This window comes from Lampris incognitus, chromosome 6 (assembly GCF_029633865.1).
Source record: "Lampris incognitus isolate fLamInc1 chromosome 6, fLamInc1.hap2, whole genome shotgun sequence".
Taxonomy (NCBI): Eukaryota; Metazoa; Chordata; class Actinopteri; order Lampriformes; family Lampridae; genus Lampris; species Lampris incognitus.
The window spans coordinates 57,954,993-57,977,862 of record NC_079216.1 but is presented as its reverse complement, the minus strand read 5'-3'; the positions used below and the strand labels follow the sequence as shown (position 1 = coordinate 57,977,862).

Genomic DNA, 22,870 nt, shown 5'->3' with positions numbered 1-22,870 from the left:
ATGTGTTTCATTCTGCTCCGTTCTGTATTTAACCCTCCAGGATGAACGGTTAAAGCTGCACTTGCTTACTTATTGCTTTATTAACACAAATCCTTCATTCATCCAGTTCCGTTACTTTCATCTCTAGCCAGCATCACTCAGGGTCTGTGTCACACTCAAATTGCTCCCTGGAACCACAAACTAGGAATAACAATCCTATTGTTACAAGGCGTACACCGAACAGTCGGATATATGCCTTTATTTCAACCATATGCGCTGAAAATTGTGGCGTTATTTTCACAACCGCCGAGGATGTCACCATCCCCCAAACACATTTTTATTCAATTAATAAGCAATCAACTACAATTTTCATAATACCAAAAGCAGTTATGCTCAAACGAAGATATTCCGAGCCAAAAGCCTGTCAAACTACAGTCTTCTTTGTAAATGTATGTACACGTTCTCGAAAAACGGTGTACTTGAGTAGTATTATAGTCATTTAATGCACTCCAGCACACAAATAACCGACATTGCAGGGAGATGCCGTATAGTCGTTTGGTGACAGCAGAATAACGCTACTAGCTACGTAACCTTTGCTTTTCCCTGCCAGACGTCCTACTTTAATCTTTGTTGCTGCGGATGTTCGTGCTCTCTGCTCTTACATTCCGGATTGTATTTGGGCTCAAGCATGTACGGATGGATTTGAGAAGTGGCCATTTCCAATCAAGAATGAGAAATTACGTTACTTAGTAGGTTTCTAGTTTGCTTGCGGAACCTCCTACACCGGTGTTGTAGTTTCCCCGTCAAGCTCTGTTTCCCCGCTTCCCCTTGGTAGACTTCCGGAAGTTGGCCAATCAGAAGAAAGCAGTGGACTTAGTAAGGGGGGGGGCTTAAAGAGAAAGCTAAGATGAGTTAAAATGGCTTGTCTCAGTCAGAGGAGAACTGAGGCACTGCATAAAGGATAAGTACAAGATAAATAAGGATTTTATTTTTTTTAACTGTGAATCATGCAAAGCTACTTTAGTGGAGCTCCAGAATAAAAATAAAGAACTATAATGAGCATTATATGGTCACTTTAATGTTTACCCTATTGTCACAACCGAGGATTGTAGTTGAAGGCACTCAGAGTTTGAAATCCTCAGATGAGCAGAGCGAGGAAAACACGGCTTAATGTTCATTGTCTATGCACATCCATTCACAGAGTGCAAGTGCAACGGCCATGCCGAGAGCTGTCACTTCGACCGGGAACTGTGGTTGGCATCGAGGCGGCGGAGTGGAGGCGTGTGTGATGGCTGCCGCCACAACACTGCAGGACGCAACTGCCAGAACTGTAACAGAGGGTTTTACAGAGACCCCAGCAGGCCGAGGTCTTCGCAGGACTCCTGCAAACGTAAGGCCCCGTAGGGCTCTAATGCTGTTTTTTTTTTTTTTTTTGGGAGTACCTCTTTCTAACAGTATCCCCCCCCACAATTGTATCTGGCCAATTACCCCACTATTCCCAGTGCTGCAGACTACCACGTCTCCTCCGACACATGTGGAGTCGCCAGCCGCTTCTTTTCACCTGACAGTAAAGAGTTTCGCCAGGGGGACGTGGGAGGATCAAGCTATTCACTTCAGTTCCCCCTCGCCCCCGAACAGGCGCCCCAACTGACCAGAGGAGGCGCTAGTGCAGCGACCAGGACACACACCCACCAGCTGGTGGTAACACAGGGATTCAAACCACCAATCCCCGTGTTGGTAGGCAACCGCTATGCTACCCGGACGCCCCAAACGTATCCATCTTTGAGGCCTCCATCTTTAAGGGTGGTGGCTTTTGATACAATTCTAGCATTTGCCGTTATTTTAAGCTTTCCGATTTACGATCAGTCTCCACAGTTTTCACTTCTGATGGTGAACAGTGACTCTTCCCCTCGGAGACGTGACTTATTTTTAGACGTGACGTTAATTACAAACAATCAAGGCATTTCCCATGGTCTCTGCAAGCACATTTTTCGGGCATGCTGCAACATTTTCCTTTTTTAAAGAACAAACACACCATTTTTGGGAACAAATGAAGAGAGTCTAAAAAGAAAATCCATCTGTCATCATTAGTTGCTGTCAGACAGCGAGCATGACAGACAGAATGAATGACTCACAATTTGTCTGTCTTATGACTGCTCAAAACATGTTGTTCTCTAAGCCAGGTACATGTGACCCCATTCTGTCACTGGCTGCTGATACATCAGCTTTGTTTACGTTGTGATGGGAATTCTTACGATTGTGAGGTGACAGAAAACACACACATACAGATAATAATTTGCAATCCTCCTGTTCTATAACCCCCACCCTACCCCCAACAGCTTGTTCTTGCCACCCTGTTGGATCTCTGCCCTCAGGGGGCACTGCCCTCTGTAACCCTATCAACGGGGAGTGTACCTGTAAACCAGGCGTGGGAGGCCCCCACTGTGACAGCTGCGCGATGGGATACTGGGGGCTCAATCAGTATGGCTGCCGACCATGTGACTGCATAGGAAACTGTGATCCCTACACCGGTGACTGCATTTCTGGGTGAGGCATAGTACGCTTTTACATTACACCTTAATTCTCCTATGAGCAGTTTTTCTCTTCTTTTTATTTTTCACTTTTTTTTACACTTTAGTTTTTTTGTGCTTGTTTTACATTAGATACAAAAATGGGAGGGGGTGAGCATATCACTGGCTTACATTCATTCATCTTATATTTGTACAGTATCATAACTGATGGGTTCTGTACACTGTATATTGAATTTATGGCATTCTCAGAATATATGTGAGTCTATCCATTACATGACTCTCTTCAATGGATGTCCAGTCATTGTCCCGGGGTTGGGGGGGGGGGGTCGTACCATGTCCCTTGTAACTGCTTTCTTACTGTCTTTATGCATGCTCGATAGGTAAGAAAATGAAAGAAGATTGAATCAGTTTATCTGGACACAACGTTTATGGACAGATACGTTCCATCACTCGTCTAAGTGACCTCTTCAGTCTAAGCTGACTGCAGGTATCCCCACCCTTATAAACTAACACAGTTGCATAACAGACCGGTTTGATATGCAAATATGGGCGTGTCTCTTTGCATAAAATCTGAACATTTGCATAACGACCGCGCCCAACGTTCCGTGTCATATGCAAATGGTCACGCCCATATTTGCATATGAAACTGATCGTTGGTTTCGGTCGTTATGCAGCTGTGTTGTTTATAAGGGTGGGGATACCTCCAGTCAGTTTAGACTGATGACGTCAATTAGATGGGGGATTAAACGTATCTGTCAATAAACGTTGTGTCCAGATGAACTGATTCAACCTTCTTTGCTTTCTTACTAGATGCCAGTAATATTTTGACCAGGTATCTTTCTTCTTCTTGTACAATTTCCTGTGTCACATTACGTAATTATATCACAATACATGATTTAGTTGTTTCATAACCTAGTATTCATATCCACACATTCTTCCATTATCTTTCTATCTTCTGGCAGCCCCTAAATTCCAGAGTATGGTCCGCATTCATATGTCCACATAATCTGCAGCATGATTGATGTTTATAGAAAGACAGCTACACTTCTAAAAGTAATGAAAAATACAAGGAGTTTTTTCACTGATTATTCATCAGTCTCAATACAAGTATGATGTGGGGCAGTGGTTAGAGCAGTGGCCTCACAGCAAGAAGGTCCCGGGGTCGAACCCCATGGTTTTCCAACCTTGGGGGTCATCCCAGGTTGTCTTCTGTGTGGAGTTTGCATGTTCTCCCCGTGTCTGCGTGGGTTTCCTCCGGATGCTGCGGTTTCCTCCCACAGTCCAAAGACATGTAGGTCAGGTGACTCGGCCGTACTAAATTGTCCCTAGGTGTGAATGTGTCAGCCCTGTGATGGACTGGCACCCTGTCCAGGGTGTTTCCCCACCTGCCGCCCAGTGACTGCTGGGACAGGCTCCAGCATCCCGCAACCCTGATTAGGATAAGCAGCTTGGATAATGGATGGCTGGAATACAATTATGGTACCCTGTATGAGATATATAGGCAATGAGACCATCAGCAAAAAGATTGACTAATTGATATATAATGGTTTCAAATGCTTATGTCTGGATTGGACTCCCCTCGAAACTTGATGAAGTGATTTTACAGCACATAGACAGGACACATACTCACAATCAGAGATATATAACCTCATCACTGTATATCTTGTTAACGGCTGTTTTTCCAAAACACCGCTACGCTCACACACTTCTTTTCAAAACAAATGCACCAGCTACCAGAGGGTGAGTGTAGGTCTTTGTGACAAGAGCCAGTGCTTCTGAAATTAAGTCGTCCCCCCATTAAACATTACTGCTTTTGTTCACAGGGATGCGCAAGGTCAACAGAAATCCAAAACTCATGGCAGCTTTAACTGTTTGTATTTATGCCTGTAACTGTACCTACACATATAAACCTACAGAGAGTGATGTGTGTTACTTAGAGCATTTATGAGTAAATATCAGTGGTTGAATTCACTAATAAGTCATTCCATCATAGGTTAAAGGTATTGCTAATTAGTCACATCAGCTGGTGTAGTAACTGATTTCAGGCGGGGGGAACTGCACACACGTAGCCCTCAATGTCTCGTGACTGCCTGCCGCTGTTGCATAGTAGTGGCGTATATTCAGCACCACCAATCCTAATGGTAATGAAGCCTCTGAATGGTTTATTCTCTCTGGCGTAGCTCAGATGTGGAGGTCTTCTATACAGCCTCTGGTCACACGGGACACAGCGGCGATAAAAATGTAGAGGAGCTTTTCTCTGCACTGCACCACTCCGGTGAGTCACAGGTCACAACACGTGGAGCACACTTTCCACCCAACCCTGCAGATAATACGATCATACGGATGCTTGGATTTATAACTGTAATTGTTATCGAATGGCTAACAAGAGTGTTTGTCTTATTTAGTTTCTTTGATTATTCCCCCCCAGTGAAATGCAAGTGTGTAGAGATGACCCTTGGCAGCCCCAAACACTTCTGTTCTATGGAGTATGACTATGGTAAGTGCTATTTGACACACACAGATATGGCACACTGCATATGGGGGTGTGTATGTGTGTGTGTGTGGGGGGGGGCAAATGTGGCAGCCTTGGCGGCTGATATATTTCAGAATATATTGGAATTGCTTGCATTAAATTAAATAAATAGATACTGTTTGCATATTAGGGGAAATTGCAAGGCTGAAATAAACCCCTTGCTGGTTTACAATTTTGTGTTTTGTAAATGTCACGGGGGGGGGGAGTCAACAAAAATACAGTATCTCATGATTATGCTCATCTGAGCTTCACCGCATGCCGTGATGCTACAATGCTGTCTTTACACCTGCACTCACTCTGTGGCACATGAGACGGGACAAACTCTCAGCCCAGTCTGCATTTTACTCCCATCGAGTCATACCTACCGTACACGTCCATAGGCTGGAAAAAAAGCCTACTTGGGGTGCCTGCATAGCTGAATGGTTACAGCACATACCAAATAGCCACAACATGACTGGTTTGACTCCAGCCGGTGACCTTTGTTGCATGTCATACCCCTCTCTCTCCCCCATTTCCTGTCTGCATCTACACTATTGCTGTCTAATAAAAAATGCAAAAACAAAAACATCTTTAAAGAAAAAGCCACCTTTGGCAGTTTCATCCCCTCTGCCATAGAAGCTTTTTTTGGGGGGGGGGGTTCCCCCTTTTTCTCCCCGATTGTACTTGGCCAATTACCCTATTTTCCAAGCCATCCCGGTCGCTGCTCCACCCACTCTGCTGAGTCGGGGAGGGCTGCACACTACCACATGCTTCCTCCGATACACGTGGAGTCACCAGCTGCTTCTTAATACCTGACGGTGAGGAGCTTTGCCAGGGGGACGTAGCGTGTGGGAGGATCACGCTATTTCCCCCAGTTCCCCCTCCCCCCAGAGCAGGTGCCCCGACCGACCAGAGGAGGCGCTAGTGCAGCGACCAGAACATATACCCACATCCAGCTTCCCGCCCGCAGACACGGCCAATTGTGTCTGTAGGGACGCCCAGCCAAGCCGGAGGTAACACGGGGATTCAAACTAGCGATCTGTGTTGATAGGCAACAGAATAGACTGCAATGCTACCTGGATGCCCCCCACCCCACCCTTGCCATAGCAGCTTTAAAACTAAATACCCGGCTGAAAGTTTTTGTTTCTATCTGTGTACCCATGTCCATTTATGTTTATGTAGTAAGAAGGTGTAATATGTGTGGAGGTGTACTTGTATTTTAATGTACCGGCTGTTGCAATAATTTTCCCAGGCAGGACAGTAATTAATCCATCTATATATAATTCCTATTCCAATTTATGACCTCCCTCCAACGCAGCTGAATTACTGAATCTTGGTTTTTTTCTTGTCCCGGCAGTGCTGATGGCGAGGGTGATGTCCGCTCACGATAGAGGCTCCCACGCAGAGGTGGAGGTCAAGGTCCAGAAGGTTTTTTACCAAACCACTGGGCTGAGAATCCAGAAAGGAGGGACCACGCTCTACCCGCAGTCCTGGACCACGCAGGGCTGTACTTGCCCTATCCTCAATCCAGGTCAGCCACAGTCAGCCAGAATGAGAAACTTTATTGCTCACAGTGCAGAAGCTTGTCCATGAGTTCCTAATAAGTGGACTCCTGAGTGGACAATCTGCCAGCTTTTGTTCTCAACAGCAGATCTTTGTCACCGCTCCAGGAAGCATTGAAGGGGTGCCAGCTTCCTAACATCATTCATTTAAAGTCAACGCTTACAGCTCAAAGATTACAACCATCACATTTTTATAGAAGCATCTCCTCAACAGCCTTCCACAATAATAGTTTTTGGCAATATTTGATCTAGCCACTCGTGTAAGTATGATAATAAGCTAGTGATTCATTATATAGTAAAACGGTTAATCAGTATTTCAGTCAGTCAATCAAGCAATCAATCAGTCACTGGTGGACCGGGGGTGAGGCAATTGCCCCCCTGGTGCCCCCATGCTCGAAAGAAATGCTGTAAAAGTGCCCTCTTGAATGCCCCTATAGTAGATAAAAAAAATGATAAAGTGGCCTCTAGGGTGCCCTTCCAGCGGACAAAACATGGACTTTCTGCACACGAGTGCCCCACTGCATACAGCTGGTGCTCTTTTTATTTTTTCCGCCCCTGCCCCTCAAACAGCCCGAGTCTGCCACTGGTCTTATAACATAACACAATTAGTATGTTAACAAGGACACATACTGTGATAGATGTGAAATATAGCTGTTGTGCCACTTTTTTGTGAACAGTGCAATAGGGGATCAGTGTCTTAACCTCGTAATTGGAAGAAGGCCCAATATTGACTGCACGGTGGTGCAGTGGTTAGCGCAGTCGCCTCACAGCAAGAAGGTTCTGGGTTCGAGCCCCGGGGTACTCCAAATTTGGGGGGTCATCGCGGGTCGTCCTCTGTGTGGAGTTTGCATGTTCTCCCCGTGTCTGCGTGGGTTTCCTCCAGGTGCTCCGGTTTCCTCCCACAGTCCAAAGACATGTAAATCTGGTGAATCAGCTGTACTAAATTGTCCATAGGTATGAATATGTGTGTGCGTCAGCCCTGTGTGATGGCCTGGCGGCCCGTGCAGGGTGTCTCCCCGCCTGCTGCCCAATGACTGCTGGGATAGGCTCCAGCATCCTTGCGACCCTGAGAGCAGGCTAAGCGGTTCGGATAATGGATGGATGGATGTATTTCCAGTTGAGTCGCATGCATTACTTTGTGGACACCTATGTCCTATCAGATTCGAACTTAGTTTTTTGGCACTTACTTGCGTTGTTGTCTCCTGACTAGATCTGTCTTGATGCATGCTCAATAATCCAGGTAAGAAAATCAAAGAAGGTTGAATCAGTTCATCTGGATACAACGTTTCATTGACAGATACGTTTCATCACTCAACTAGCTGAGTGATGAGATGTATCTGTCAATGAAACGTTGTATCCAGATGAACTGATTCAACCTTCTTTGATCCTGACTAGATCCTTGTTTGTGCTGTATCAACTCTCAGATGCACGTGGCTTTGGGTAAAAGCGTTACGCTAAATGAAATGTTAACATTGTAACATTGTATTATTTACATCATATCCTGAATGGATGCTTAATACTGACATTGTAAAATAGATGCTTTTGCAGCAGTTCAAACCGAGCTAAAATTAGCTCATCTGAACCATGTTTTTAAGCTAACCAACAACCCAGAAAAGCAAAATGATACGTCAGAAACACTTAAAACTTTTATGTACATACTGATTTGTCTGAGCATGTTAAAGGTGATAGAGAATGGCGTTTGCATCTCTGTCGATTGTGTTTCTCTACCTCGTATGAAAACACATGGACAATTCCATTTTCTAACTAATGATAATGTTAATGTAAAAAAAAAGTGAAATCTTTACTGTCTTACACGTGCCTAAATTCTCAGACGCCGTGTTTTAGAGCGGTTTGCAGCCTGAGTCTACACAGACGGTACAGCAGAACGTGAGACTGAAAGTCAGTTTGTGAGTGAATAAGATTGAAATCACATTCGTGAGGTGCTTTGCATCTAAAAATGCAATAAAAAAAGAGATATGGGGGCGTCTGGGTGGCATAGCAGTCTATTCTGTTGCCTACCAACACAGGGATCGCTGGTTCAAATCCCTGTGTTACCTCTAGCTTGATTGGGCGTCCCTACAGACACAATTGGATGTTTCTGTGGGTGGGAAGCCGGATGTGGGTATGTGTCCTGGTTGCTGCACTAGCGCCTCCTCTGGTTGGTCGGGGTACCTGTCTGGGGGAGAGGGGGAAACTGGGGGGGGTAGCGTGATTCTCCCACGTGCTACATCCCCCTGGCGAAACTCCTCACTGTCAGGTGAAAAGAAGTGGCTGGCGACTCCACATGTGTCAGAGGAGGCATGTGGTAGTCTGCAGCCCTCCCCAGATCGGCAGAAGGGGTGGAGCAGTGACCAGGAAGGCTCGGAAGAGTGGGGTAATTGGCTGGGTACAATTGGGGGGGGTCCCAGGGGGTCCCCAAAAAAAGAAAAGAGATACGGCTAAAAAGCAGGATGCAAGATCACATTTTACAGCAAAAAGATCATGACTTATCTTAACGAAAGGTGAATATAAAATGATTTTCTCATTAGATTTGAAACTCGGGATAAACCACTGGCTCATGCACTGCTCCTCCCTTTCACCTTTCCAGGATCCGAGTATATCGTGGCAGGTCACGAGGACCGGAAGACGGGCCGTCTCACGATCAACCCCAAGAGCCTGGTAAAACCGTGGAAGTCAAGCCTGGGACAGAAACTCGCCCTCATCCTGAGGAGAGACTGCGGCCGCCGGTAGGGCTGAGCAACATGGACGGGGATGGACAGAGGTACGAAACACGAGATGATCCCCGCGATAGACGAGGAGGATTCGCTCGACGGGTGGGAGAAAGGGCAGGATGAGCGACTCTCGAATGAGGCATGGCTCGGACAAATGCCCACAACTGTGATTTCACACCTTGGTTTTTGTTTTTTTGGGTTTTTTGTTTTGTGTCTCCAAAGCCAGTCGTCCCCGGGCCCCCTGAAGAGACTGGAGGACTCGACAACATTGGTTGTCATTAATCAAGTTGTGTTGGGAACACCCAGACAAACAGATACCCCTTGACCGACTATACGCTCCTTAAGGGGTGAAAGAGGACAAATCTAAGGCATAAAAGAATTTTTTATTGTGTTGCAGAAAATAGCTTTGGGGAATTTCACTAACATGTTTCAATACGCCTCAACTCATAAATCCCGTTTAGGTTACTTAAAAATCAATATGGAGAAAAGGTGCTAATGCATCAAATATACACCGTATCTCGGCCAAAAGCTGATGTACCAAAGAAAAGTTATGTCCTTCAAAATCTGTCTCGTTGAGAACTGCACACTTTGAAACCTTCTGAAGATACCGACTGATTTATTCTTGTCCTCTCGCAGTTATTGGTGATAATCACAAATCAGCATCAGAGTGTTTGTACAGTGGGTGTAATGGTGTGTGTGTGTGTGTTCTTGATGTCCTTGGCAGGAAGTTTGGGACTATACAGGTCAGGACAGGGACGGAAGAATGAAGAGGATGGAAACACACACACACACACACACACACACACACACACACACACACACACACACACACACACACACACACACACACACACACACACGGGTCCAGGCAGCTTAAAGTGAAAAGCTCTGTTCGCTCAGACGGCTCGTTTGAAAAGAGCAGAACACATCAGCTCTGTTCAAGCGGACCTCCTGTCAACCAACAAAATTGACGTCCTGGATCAGAACTGAGCTGACGTCCCACTTCCAAGTTGTCCGGTTATGGGATCGGACTGCTGTCAGGGTGCTTCAGTTAGACTTGGACTTGATGAGCATTTTCTGCTGTCCTCAAAAAGGAAAATCTCTGTTCTGTTTCATTCCATATCCTATATTGGATGTGTGTGTGTGTGTGTGTGTGTGTGTGTGTGTGTGTGTGTGTGTGTGTGTGTGTGTGAGAGAGAGAGAGAGAAAACTGGAATAGGCCCTCCTTGAACCTGATGCTGTTGGTGTCTGAGCAGGCATGTGTTCTTGTACTTCTCTCCTCGTGAGGACCATTTCCAGTTTTAACCATAACAGTGGGGACTATTTTTGCAAAGTGAGGACATTTTGGCTGGCCATCACTCCTTCAAGGGTCTATTTTAGGCTTAGGACTTGGGTTTAGAGTTGAGGTTATGTAAGGGTTATGGTTAGGGGCTAGGGAATGAATGTAGTCAGTGAGGGTCCTCGCAAACATAGAAGTGTGTACTTGTGTTTGTGTATGTGGGAGATTAAAAGAGAGAGAGAGAGAGTGCACACTCATGTGCTCGTTTCTATCATAAACCCGCCACCCCGGTTACCCCTGAAATAAATAAGAATTAGAAGGCAGGGTCTTAATTGACGTCACCGTGTATCAGATCCAGAATCCACAGGCCATATTTGAGCCGGGCCTTGGTTAAGAATAGGCCTGCGTGCCGTCTCTGAGGAGCGGGACCGGGTCTGCGAGGAGACATGAAGCATTCCTCGGCTTCAGCGTCATCGCCCGTGTCCTTGATTCAAAGACGTTACTAAACTAAGGGAAATGGGCTGCGATTTCCATGTTCAGGGGATAATTGGAGGTTTGAGATGCGCTCGTGCTCCCCGTGACGTCAGTACTCCAGTTTCTGTGTGTCCCGCGCTGTACTCGTTGTCTTGCGTACTGATTCCACGCTGCGCAGGCTACGCACCAATGGGCTCATTGTTTAGACTACTGGGATTAGTCTTGTTTTGTTTTATGGTCACATCGCACAGGAAGTCCGTGCTATCAGTCACCCCGCGTTCCTTAACCAACTCAACAACCAAATGTGACCGGTCGTTCAGTTGTGCTACATGCTTTTATACTGCCCCCGTCTGGTAGACAAGGAGAAATGTACATTTTCACTACTCCTGTGATCATTTTAAAGCGTCTGACTGTGGCAATGTACTGGTGATGAACAGAAGTCGTACTGCCCTTGTAAATATGGACACAGCAATGAATGTAAGATTTATAACAATTTATTTCTTATAAAACTGCCTCAAATTAAAATAGAGCAAATAAATATAGAAATATAAATACTTTAATTGCAGTTTTTTTCTCTCTCTTTCTCACAGGGTCTTAACAAGGCAACAAAGCATAGCATTATCAGATGAGGCATCTGCCAAAATATTTTTTGCATGAACCTTTTGCATATTTCTATAGTTGCATATTTTCTAAAAGCAGTACAGCAAGGAAGAAGTAAAATGACAAGATTAAATGTTTCTTGTAAGATTTGCCCTTAATCTATTGGCTTGATCCTTTGGAAAACCAAAAATATACAGGTAAGCTATTGCCATAACGGCAGTCTCTTGCTGTTGCTAAAACAATGTTATAAAGGTCAGGGTTCAAGCTATGGAGATTTTAGGTCACAGAAATATTGCATAATTGTGATCCTGGTCCGACGAGGTTTGTTGTCTCTGAGCTGACATGCTCTTCCTGGATCGCCCTGCAACTTTGCGCATGCGTTTAGTAGTCGTCTCCGCGGCTCACTACCTCCTTGCAGGAGGGCCTGAGTAGGATGGTGTGCTCATACTGGGCGGTGTAGCTGCCCTTGGTGTCGCAGAGAGGCGGGTATGGGTCTATGATGCCAAGGTCACACAGATTCTTCAACGCCATCAGGTACTTACTCTCGCCCTGACGGTCCAACCAGCGGCGGCAGAACGCCAAGGTGCCAAAGTTCTCATTGATCACATTCAGCAGATGTTTAGCCCTGGGAAGCCTGCAGTGTAGAGAGGAAATGGAGCGGGCAAGAATTCAGACCTAGTCAAGCTGTAATTTGTTTCAGTGCAGACTTGTTTTCTTTTGTATTATCAAAATATCTGTTCATATTTAAAGATAAAGGCCAATAAAAATCCTATTTTCCTATCAGAATGTATTTTTAGCAGAGGATTTGTTAATGTGAAGTTACCCAAAATGTTAGAACTGCTGTTGTTGTGAAAATGTGACTAAAGCCCCATGAGAAACTCTCCTCCTGGCTGTCAACATAATTCAACCGTTTCAAAAAACCAATCGGCTTCTGGTAATAAATGGTATTTGATGTGACGGTCAATTAATTGTCATCATCAGTCTGTCAGGTGGTCTTTTTTTAAATAGCTGCCTAGCAACATCATGCTAGGTAGCGAGCTAGCTAGCTATCAATAAAGAGTCTTGTAAAATCAACCTCTTGACCCAGATAGCGTCCGGATGTGGGCCACTTCAGGCAATGATGCAGCATTGATGGCCTTCTTCTGGCCCTGACAAAATGGATGTGAGCCTGAAGTGACCCACATGTATAATAGCAAATGTGGCCCAAATATTGAAAAAATCACATGTGGGCCTTTTTTGGGAAAGATGTGGTGCTCTCGGCAACATGTAATCTGGATGTGACCCTGAAGTGACCCGTGTGGTAAATGGTGAATATGGACCCAAATATCTCAACACAAATATGGGCCACGTTTGGCAAATATGCGGCACATGCAGCATTGCTATGGCTTGGTTCTGGCCCAGATCTGGCAAACAGGAGCGGACCGCCCAAGTGCCATCATTCCATGCGGTATGTGGGCCGGATGAAATGTCGGGTGTGGGACGGGTCCGGGCCACAACAATTTTGCTATCTGGGGAGAATTGGCTGACTTCAGAGAGGGGCGCTAAAACATTTATAACAAATCAAATGATACTTCTGAAACGGAAAAATATTGCACAAAAAAAGTCATGTCAGACAGGATCAAAATCATTGGACTGGATCTTTAAATAAAAAAGAGAAAATGTATTGTTATACTTTCTGATTCAGTGCAAACAATGTAATGATTTAATTCTATCCCCAAAATCACTATAATAATGATTAATGTTGACATGCCTGGTCTGTTCCATCTGATCATCTGATCATCAGTAGGCCATGACTGAAGACCTACTAGGGGATTACTGCACTGATGAACAATATATTGAGGATTGCTAATCCTCTCAATATTTGACAGGTAGTGAGAATGTATTGCTTATTCAGTTGCACAAAATATACAGTATGTAAAACTTCTGTTGTACATACTGTACAACAGGAGTATTTCAATACATATTGTGTTGTTGTACAGTATGTACAACAATACAATATGTATAGGAATGTGCCAATGCCACTGCTCGCCTGCTTCTTCTCTTTGGTATGATAAACCTGCAGATGGAAGCCCCGAGGAGCACAGCAACCTCGAAATAATTACGAGATCGATATTTTGCAATGGATATTGGGGCTGAGATGAAATGAAACGAAGGCGGCGGTCTCAACCTTATTGGCACGTGTCCAACGTTGAAGTTCTTCATGTAATGTGAGCACTCCATATCGTCGTGGACGGCACCTCTTCCCGTACTGCCGAAGGTCTCAATGGCATAAACCTCACCTTCCTGAGACGCAGCCGAGGGAAATAAATAGAGACAGGAAATGCATTATTTGGCCTGCTGTGATCAAATGTGAAATCGTCCTGAACTTTTTCTTTGTTCGCTGTAAGAAACTATGTAAAAGGGCACACTGCATTGGTACGATGTGGAAACTGATAATGACTTCTGAATGGGAGCAACCGGTGATGGAGTGGTAAATGAAAAGGCGGTAAAACTATGATTTTCAGTCTATGATCATCTTTAGGCAATGAACCAAGTCGGGCAATAACATCAGAAACGCACTAATTTATGTATTTTCCATCCATTATCCAAGCTGCTTATCCCAATCGGGGTCCTGGGGATGCTGGAGCCTATCCCAGCAGTCATTAGGTAGCAGGCGGGGAGACACCCTGGAGAGGCCACCAGTCCATCAAAGGGCCAACACACAAACACACATTCACACCTAGGGACAAATTAGGATGGCCCATTCACCTGACCTACATCTTTAGACTGTGGGAGGAAACCGGAGCACCAAGAGGAAACCCACACAGACACAGGGAGAACATCCAAACTCCACACAGAGGATGACCTGGGATGACCCCCAAGGTTGGACAACCCCAGGGTTCGAACCCAGAACCTTCTTGCTATGAGGCAAAACCATTCCCATCAGCAGCGCCAGTACCGACTACAATGTGGGTTGCAATGGCCGAGTGGTTGTTCATGTTTTCGCTCGCGGACTCCACGGGAAGTGAAGAAGCAGAAGCAGCGACTCAAAGTTGATGACTAACTTTGCTGAAAACTTTACTGCTTGCAGCTTTCTCGAGTACTGCTCACCCAGACAACTTCACACTCGACACTGTACTTCCTTGGGTCCTCGGCAATACACCTCCCAAGTGTGGAGTTAGATTTGTGTTGGTGCATGGCTGAGGCCAAACTATCTAGCCTCACTTTGCTGTGTGTTGAGCGGGACATAAACATTGAGAAAGTGGTTGGCAGGTTTGTCACCATGAAGGAGAGGAGGATTAAGTTTTAAAAAGGGACCGTGATGTGTACAAAGTTCGTTAATCTGTTGGGGTTATTTTGTTCTATGGAGGATAGTGCAATACACAAATGGACTACACTAAACTACAGCAGGCTGAGCTGAGACAACGATTGGTCAATAAAACATCCATATTCATTTTTCCATCCATCCATCCATCCATCCATCCATTATCCAAACCGCTTATCCTGCTCTCAGGGTCGCGGGAATGCTGGAGCCTGTCCCAGCAGTCATTGGGCGGCAGGCGGGGAGACACCCTGGACAGGCTGCCAGGCCATCACAGGGCAAACACACACATTCACACCTAGGGACAATTTAGTATGGCCGATTCACCTGATCCACATGTCTTTGGATTGTGGGAGGAAACCCACACAGACACGAGGAGAACATGCAAACTCCACACAGAGGACGACCCGGGACGACCCTCAAGGTTGGACTACCCCGAGTCTCGAACCCAGGACCTTCTCGCTGTGAGGCGACTGCACTAATCCCTGTGCCACTGTGCCGCCCAGGATAGGATACTATATCAGCCATTTTTCAGTTGTGAATTTCAAAATGGCTATCAGGAGGGCCCCTGGAGAGTGCTTGGCCCCCTCTGTGCTGAGAGCCTAGCTCCACCCCTGCCTTGATGTATACCATGAACTCATAACATGAAGGTTTATATCAGCCCTAAACAAGGTGGTATGCAAATAAAAAAGGTGGGTAAATTGTGTTTATGTGTATTGAACCTTCCACTATCACGTCATTGAGGGTCACTGAAATGAACAAAAACCTCTCACTGTGTGTGGACCTGTTTTTGCAGGTGACAGAGTAAATTGAATGAATAACTCAAGATGTCAGTGGCTGACATGTCCATGTACAGTCCATTAAGAATGCTTGTGTCCTCTGTGGAGCGGGCTGTTGTGTGAGCGGAGCGGTTGGGCTCCGTTGGTGTTTTTGCGCCTCTATCAGTGCGCGGCTGTTGTTTCGGGTCCCTGTGGCATTAGCTGATAACACTGCGACACCCTCTCTCGCTGCACCGATAATCAGTCAGAGTGCTAGCAGCCCCGCGGCACGCCCAGCTGCCACTCCAGCTCGCTCTCATCACAAAGAGGGTAATGGCCCGCTTATAACAACACGCTTCAGCTAAAAATACAACGCCACGCAAAGCTGCCACATCAGCAACGGCACACACACACACACACACACACACACACACACACACACACACACACACACACCGCTGCAACCATCAGGCAAAAGCTTGACTCAGCAGCTTGCCAATTAAAATGCTCCGTTTTGTCCAAATAGAGTTTGGCAGTGCAGCTGTGTGAGGTGTGTGGACCCCAGTAGTATCACAGTTAAGTATAGTATAGTACAGTACAGTATAGTATAGTATAGCATAGTACAGTATAGTACAGTACAGTACAGTATAGTATAGTATTGTATTGTATAATATGTTATAGTATCTGGAAAAGTATTTCCACTCAGCTGCAAATGACAAAAAGCAAAGGTGTTTGAGTCCTTGGCAAGGCCTCCGTAAAGCCTGAGAATGAATGAATTCAGAATTCCCACAATCCATCACTCCTACATTGCAATAAGGGCTGGTGTTTCAACAAGTGCTGTTACTCCATGTGTCCGGTAATGCCATTAAATGTGTAATTAAAGTACTAAGCACGGTGATGAAGGGGCCTTTATTGGAGTCAACTGAAACTTCTCTCCACACCCACTTCTAACCCTAACCAACCACACGTTCCTTCATTTACACTTAACATTTAAAACAGGTTTATTTATACTCAAGGTCACAGAGTTAAGGAACGGCTCAATTTCATCAGCAAAAAGGAAGAAAAAGAAATAGATGAAAGAGACGTCATGGCCTCATTCAGTGCTTCAGAATCTTGTCAGATTCAGCAAGGTGTAATCAAATGTTCAATTTCGGAGCATTTGACACTGTACCCAGATAGCATCCGGATGTGGGCCACTTCAGGCAATGATGTGGCACTGATGGCCTTCTTCTGGCCCTGACAAAATGAATGTGAGCCTGAAGTGGCCCACATGTATAATAGCAAATATGGCCCAAATATGCCAAATCACATGTGGGCCTTTTTTGGCAAAGATGTGGTGCTCTGGGCAACATGTGATCTGGATGTGACCCTGAAGTGGCCTGTGTGGCAAATGGTGAATATGGCCCAAATATCACAAAACAAATATGGGCCACCTTTGGCAAATATGTGGCGCATGCAGCATTGCTATGGCTTGGTTCTGGCCCAGATCTGATAAACAGGAGCGGACCACCCAGGTGCCATCATTCCATGCGATATGTGGGCCAGATGAAAGTGTGGGACGGGTCCGGGCCACAACAACTTTGCTATCTGGGTAAGATGTACCCTAAACTGAGGGTTAAAGTGGCTATTCTGGTGGTCACAGTCATTCATCTTCATAACGCACTTCCCAGCGTTCCACTCGGCACGAACGAGATCATGAAGCTGCAGAAAGTGTTCACGTGCAGCACGGTCACAATTTTCAGGGGTCGCAGATTGTGGTGTAACACTGGCACGGTGTTGGGAGCAACAGGAGCTCGTTAAGGAGATTATCCAGCAGTAGCGTGCGTATTTTGGATAGAGAAAACGGATCAACAATGTCATGCGAGCAACATATCAAACGCATAATTAAGCCTAATTAAACGTTTAGTGTTTAGTGTTTTAGCGCCTATTGTTCTTTCACATTAGAAGTGGAAGTTTCTTGTTCTTCGTCTTCTGTGGCAGACTCGAGGCAGTTCCTGCGCATGCGCCCTTACATTTAAATTAACAAGTCCTCCAACCCATACGACCACACAGAGGTCGTTTGTCCTCTAATACGACCCACAGGAGCGTTTCCTAAATTAGCGCCCCTACCGGCGGCAGGAGATATGCCACAGATACTTCCCAACAATTTGAGAACAATAGAATATGTAGTCAGTGTGTTTCTGTGTTGTTTCGCCGTCTAGTGTAGTAACTAAGATTGCTATTGGCAGTATGTTTACCTGTGAATGACATAAGAGCTAACCTAACGTTAGCCAAAAGTTAGCAAGCCAGCTAGCGCGGACATTATAACCGCTATGTGACATTAAACTTTGCTTCTATTCATATTCGTTCTCGCGATAGCTTATGGAAGGAGATCGCTTCTTGTTAGAGGGAAAGGAACGTATTAGAATTACGCAGGACCACGAGGGAGTAGCTTAAAAACGTAACTGTAGGTCGTAATAAGCTGCTTGTCCAAACGACCTACGGGGTCGTTTTTTTGGTGGAGGACAGCATCATTTAAATATTTGGCGGGAAAGGCGGATCCTGTCGGTAGCAATGAATAGAATGCTAATACGCTGAACGACTGAGGCGACAAAAGTCCTTTTCCCCAGCAGGAAAGGTATCAAATATGGCATTTTGATACGGAGAAAAAAAATACAGATTACGTCTTTAAGTTTCGAACATGGGTATACATACAAACCTCCATCCTGGTGGCCTCTCCACCCTTCACTATGGGGACCGTCTTGCCTGAGTGTATCCTGTACTGGCCAATAGAATGGCCGTTGAGATTCCTGATTGGTTTAACTGGAAGGGAAAAAGAACAATGCATAGATAGAGATTTAACAAAAATAAACAACAGCGGCCCATTAGAGAGGAAGAGAGAGAGGAAGAAAGGGGGGGGGGTAAATGTCCTCATCACACCTTGGTACGTCTTCCCGTCGATCTCCACCTCATACGACTCCATCACTTCCTGGATCGTCTCACCGATATCACACAGACGCACATCAATCCCTGCGCACTGGGGCAGAGAGGTGTTCACACTGACATGGGTAAACATTATTCATCACCTCAACACCCGCCCCCTCCCCCCGCCCTGTCGTTTTAAAACACATTGCTGAGAGGCGCCATGCGTACCTTGATGCCAGTGTTAGTCGCATCCCTCACGGCCTCCAGCAGCCTGTCATACTTGGGATTGAAAGTGACGGTGAAGGCACAGTCTATTATCCGACCTGGAGGGAGGAAGCACAGCGGTTATTCAGAACAGGTGTCTTCCGCGGGGTTATCGTTCCTGCGTTGATAGTGAGCTCGGGGGGGGGGGGGCAGGCGGGAACCGCCGCAGCCGGGACGCGAACCCGAGTCTCCCGCACCACGGGCGACTACGTTAACCAGTCGACTAAAGGGTTCGACCCGTTAGCCAAGGGCTAGCGAGTCTAGTCATTCGTGGTCGTTGCACACGCAGCAGCGACAAAGGGGGCGACGTCCATTCACGAGAGGTCAGTTTCGAATGACCCCCTACGTTTTTTACGCGTGTCAGGAGGAGGATGGGTGTGTGCATGTGTGTTGAGTCCCAGCTTTAACCGTTAATGTGGGTCCCAAAATCGATCTTGCAGACGTCGTCGTAGCGCAGCACGGTGGGGTCGCCGGCGTTGGGGGTGTAGTGGGCCGCACAGTGGTTGATGGAGCAGCCGGTGGGGAAGGCCAGACCCGAATTCAGCCCATTCTCTTTGATCAGCGTCCGGGAGCAGTCCTCCAGCCTCTCGCTGCCAGAAACAGATAACGACATGAACAAAAAACAAAAAAAGGATGACAAGGACAGTGGGACTACTGTCACGGCAGATGAAGCAGACAGCAGAGGTCGGAAAACAAGAAATAAACAAAACCACAGGATAGCACCTCCTCTGCTGTCCTGACAGTCTGGAGTTGTAAACGGTGCAAAACAACATGAATTTGGAGGGGCAATAAATGGATTCCCATTAAAAAAAGGGGGGGGCTTAATGAGAGCCTGCGTCTCACCAGATTTCGATCATTGTCATCCCAGGTTTGATCCAGCTCCGGGTGTAAGCCCGCACCTGCCGGTGAGCCTCAGCCGCCTGCCGGAAATCACTCCACATCTCCTCGTTGGCCTTGTCCAGCACGCGCTTCTCTTCGCTGGTGGTCCGCCATGCTGCGCTGCGCCTGGCAGAAGGTGGGGATGTGGGTGGTTGGAGGGGGGGGGGGTGGACAGGTGTGCCACAGAGAGGAGGAGGCGCGTGTTATTTTTCTCCTCATGCAACGGTCTGCGAATGTTTGCAGAGGCAGTGCGTTGACATCCTACCAGCCGTGCACAGGTGGCAACCCTGCAGGAGGCGCGGGAGCGCGTCTCTACCTGGCGTGCGACGAACACCAAACATGTCGCACGCCCCACAAATTTTGGCGACTACGAGGAAGAGACAACCAAAACATGGCGCCGCGTGGCCCTCGCTGGGGTGTTACGCGTCCATGGCAGGAGGAGGTCAAGAGCACGGAGGCCTAAATAAGAGCTAAGCATGTCACGCTGCCGTGGAGCGCTGCCGAGTGCTGTGGGAGGGCGTGGAGGTCACACACCCGTCTTTGGAGGGGGGGTACTCGCACTCCTCTCCCTTTGGAAAGTCTCCGCTGGGATAGAGCTCACAAATAGGGATTGAGGGAGGGTCAGTCTGTCCCTTCACTGTTGCCCCAGATAGAGGAGGAGGAGAAGGAGAGACAGAGAGAGCGAGAGAGAGAGAAGGGGGGGGGGGGGAGAAGGAGTTAGCCTCGGTGTTTTCAACACAGCGACAGTGAAGTTATAAGGCCCCTGACACACAGATTATATTGGTCACACCTTCAGCAAACGAACCCATTAAGCTGTCAAACTGGCGAGCGGCGCACCATCACAGCTAATTACATCATAGATGGTGTTGTGCTGAATGCGGCCTGTCTCAGAGTTGGGATCAGTCACTTTCAGCGGGATCAATAAAGGAGGCGGATTAACTTAAAAATGCAAAAACCCGCCGATCCAACCATGCATTACCCGAACCGCTTATCCTGCTCTCAGGGTCACGGGATGCTGGAGCCTATCCCAGCAGCCATTGGGCGGCAGGCGGGGAGACACCCTGGATAGGCCGCCAGGCCGTCACACAGGGCCCACACACACTTCACACCTAGGGACAATTTAGTACGGCAGATTCGTCTGGTCCACATGTCTTTGGACTGTGGGAAGAAACCCATGGAGACACAGGGAGAAGATGCAAACTCCACACAGAGGACGACCCGGGACGACCCCCAAGGTTGGACTACCCCGGGGCTCGAACCCAGGACCTTCTTGCTGTGAGGTGACAGCGCTAACCACTGCACCACCATGCCGCCTCCAAAGCCAACCACAATAACATAATGTTTGGCCTTAAAAGAAGTTTCTAGAAAGGCAGGCCGCCTTCAGAGTTTTACAGCCGAGGGGTTTTCCAAGATACAGCCCGTCACCGTGAGTGCTCGGCTTCGGTTGCACTCCTGAAAAGGTGGGAATTAAAGAGAACTGACCCCGGTCCTCGTGTTTATAATGTGAGCCGCCGACGCCAACAGAAACCCAGAACCCACGCCTTTGCTAGCGGGCAGAGAGGCAGACGGCTGCAGCGGAGGGTTAAACTTACATCCTTTCTTCTTCTTTTTCTTCTTTTTCTTTTTCCCCGCAGAGACCTCTCCCTCGTCTCCATCTGTTGAAAGCATCATTTGTTTCAATGCACTTTTCTAGAGGGAGCGTTATCGACGGAGGCTGTGGGCACCATTCCCGGTGTGCGATAGAAAATCACATATCACGTTACAGGCCTAACTGGTTGAATTGCAACCGTGCACTTAACGACCGCCATATATCCCCCACTGCAGATGACGATGCTGAGGATGACAATGACTACGATGGTGATGAAGGGTGGGGGGGGGAATGTAAGAAGGCATACCTTCTTCTGCATCCTCCTCCAAAACTTGCTGCTCCAACTGTTTCGTCACCTCGCCAACACCTCCGGCCTCTCCATCCCCCTCGGCCCCGTTCGTCCCTGCTGCAAAGTCACACGCGCACACACACATACACACACACACACACACGCATTCACGCATGCACGTATGCACACACACACACACACACACACTCGTGCAATGCATGTGCACATTTGCATGCACATATGCACAAACACGCGTACACACATGGAAAAGGTTTGCACACACGAGTCAAGACACACTGTCGTTGGGCAATTGTTCGGTTACTTGTTCATGGCTGTGAGTCATCTGGAAAGAAAGTGCATCCACTATGATCCGAACTTGGCAGGGTCCTCGCATAATTTGTTTCTATACCTTGGGAATCAATATCCTCAAGGGCATGTGTACCTTGCAGCATTACGACATTTAGCCCTTCAGAGGCACTGCTGTGTGGGCAGCGGTTCCACTTAGAGCATCTTTTGGGGGGGGGGGTAACCAGGGATTGAGAACTTTATATTTCCACATCATGATACGTCGATGACTTTCTCAGCAGCGGATATCACCAATTTCTTTTTCCCTTTTTTTCTTTCTTGCATGACCGTGGCTGTCATCTTATTGCAGCAAAATTGTGGACACTTCTATTACATAATTGTGTGCAGCTTAGGGGGGGATTTATAGGATAGAACATATTTAATCTGGAGGGGGGAAAAAATTACATTTTATTCCACCCCCATATCTTGAACTGACAAGCATTTCATCATTATCTGAATAGCAAACTCCATCCTCCACAGAAATGTCCCGCAGATGGTCAGCAGCCTCCTCCTGGCCCCAAGTTAAGAGCCGCGGTCACTTTTGGGGGGTGGGGGGGGGGGTTGGGACAGGAGCGATCCTCTGACAGGTTGAGAAACTCTCCTGTCCCGCATATCCGAGGCTCGTTTGCCTCCCGCTTGGACACCACAGAGGGGGACAGTAATGCGCTATTCTCTCCCCCCCACACGGAAGACGCGATGCCCTCTTACCTGCCGCGGCAGCCTTGTTCCTCTTCTTTTTCCTCCTCTTTTTCTTGACTGACTCTGACACGTCTGCGTCCTCCCTCCCCTCGTTCAGCTCGTCCCCATTGAGGAGTTGCGGCTCCACTTGGCGCTGTAGCTCCGCCATGATCCACGACCGAGAGACCAAGTGACGCAGAAGCTGCTGGGAGCCTC

General features: G+C 47.1%; 2 protein-coding genes across 2 annotated transcripts in view; one reads left to right on the top strand and one right to left on the bottom strand.

Moving 5' to 3' along the window:
• Positions 1-10,457, top strand: part of LOC130113960 (netrin-4-like) — a 31,856-nt gene extending 21,399 nt beyond the window's left edge. Inside the window, exons 5-10 of the mRNA XM_056281671.1 lie at positions 1,181-1,369; positions 2,319-2,526; positions 4,691-4,785; positions 4,939-5,007; positions 6,380-6,553; positions 9,172-10,457. Coding sequence (XP_056137646.1) covers positions 1,181-1,369; positions 2,319-2,526; positions 4,691-4,785; positions 4,939-5,007; positions 6,380-6,553; positions 9,172-9,314 — 878 coding nt within the window. The 3' untranslated portion in view covers positions 9,315-10,457. The remainder of the gene's footprint in view (positions 1-1,180; positions 1,370-2,318; positions 2,527-4,690; positions 4,786-4,938; positions 5,008-6,379; positions 6,554-9,171) is intronic.
• Positions 10,458-22,847, bottom strand: LOC130113961 (methionine aminopeptidase 2-like). Its single transcript, XM_056281672.1, has 11 exons — positions 22,685-22,847; positions 21,650-21,748; positions 21,347-21,409; positions 20,289-20,391; positions 19,719-19,880; positions 19,284-19,465; positions 18,840-18,934; positions 18,627-18,723; positions 18,406-18,509; positions 13,816-13,931; positions 10,458-12,282 (listed from the first exon to the last, which is right to left on the bottom strand). Exons 1-11 carry the CDS (start codon positions 22,821-22,823, stop codon positions 12,030-12,032), a joined length of 1,413 nt encoding a protein of 470 aa, XP_056137647.1. The 5' UTR covers positions 22,824-22,847; the 3' UTR covers positions 10,458-12,029.
• Between the last annotated feature and the right edge of the window lie 23 nt (positions 22,848-22,870).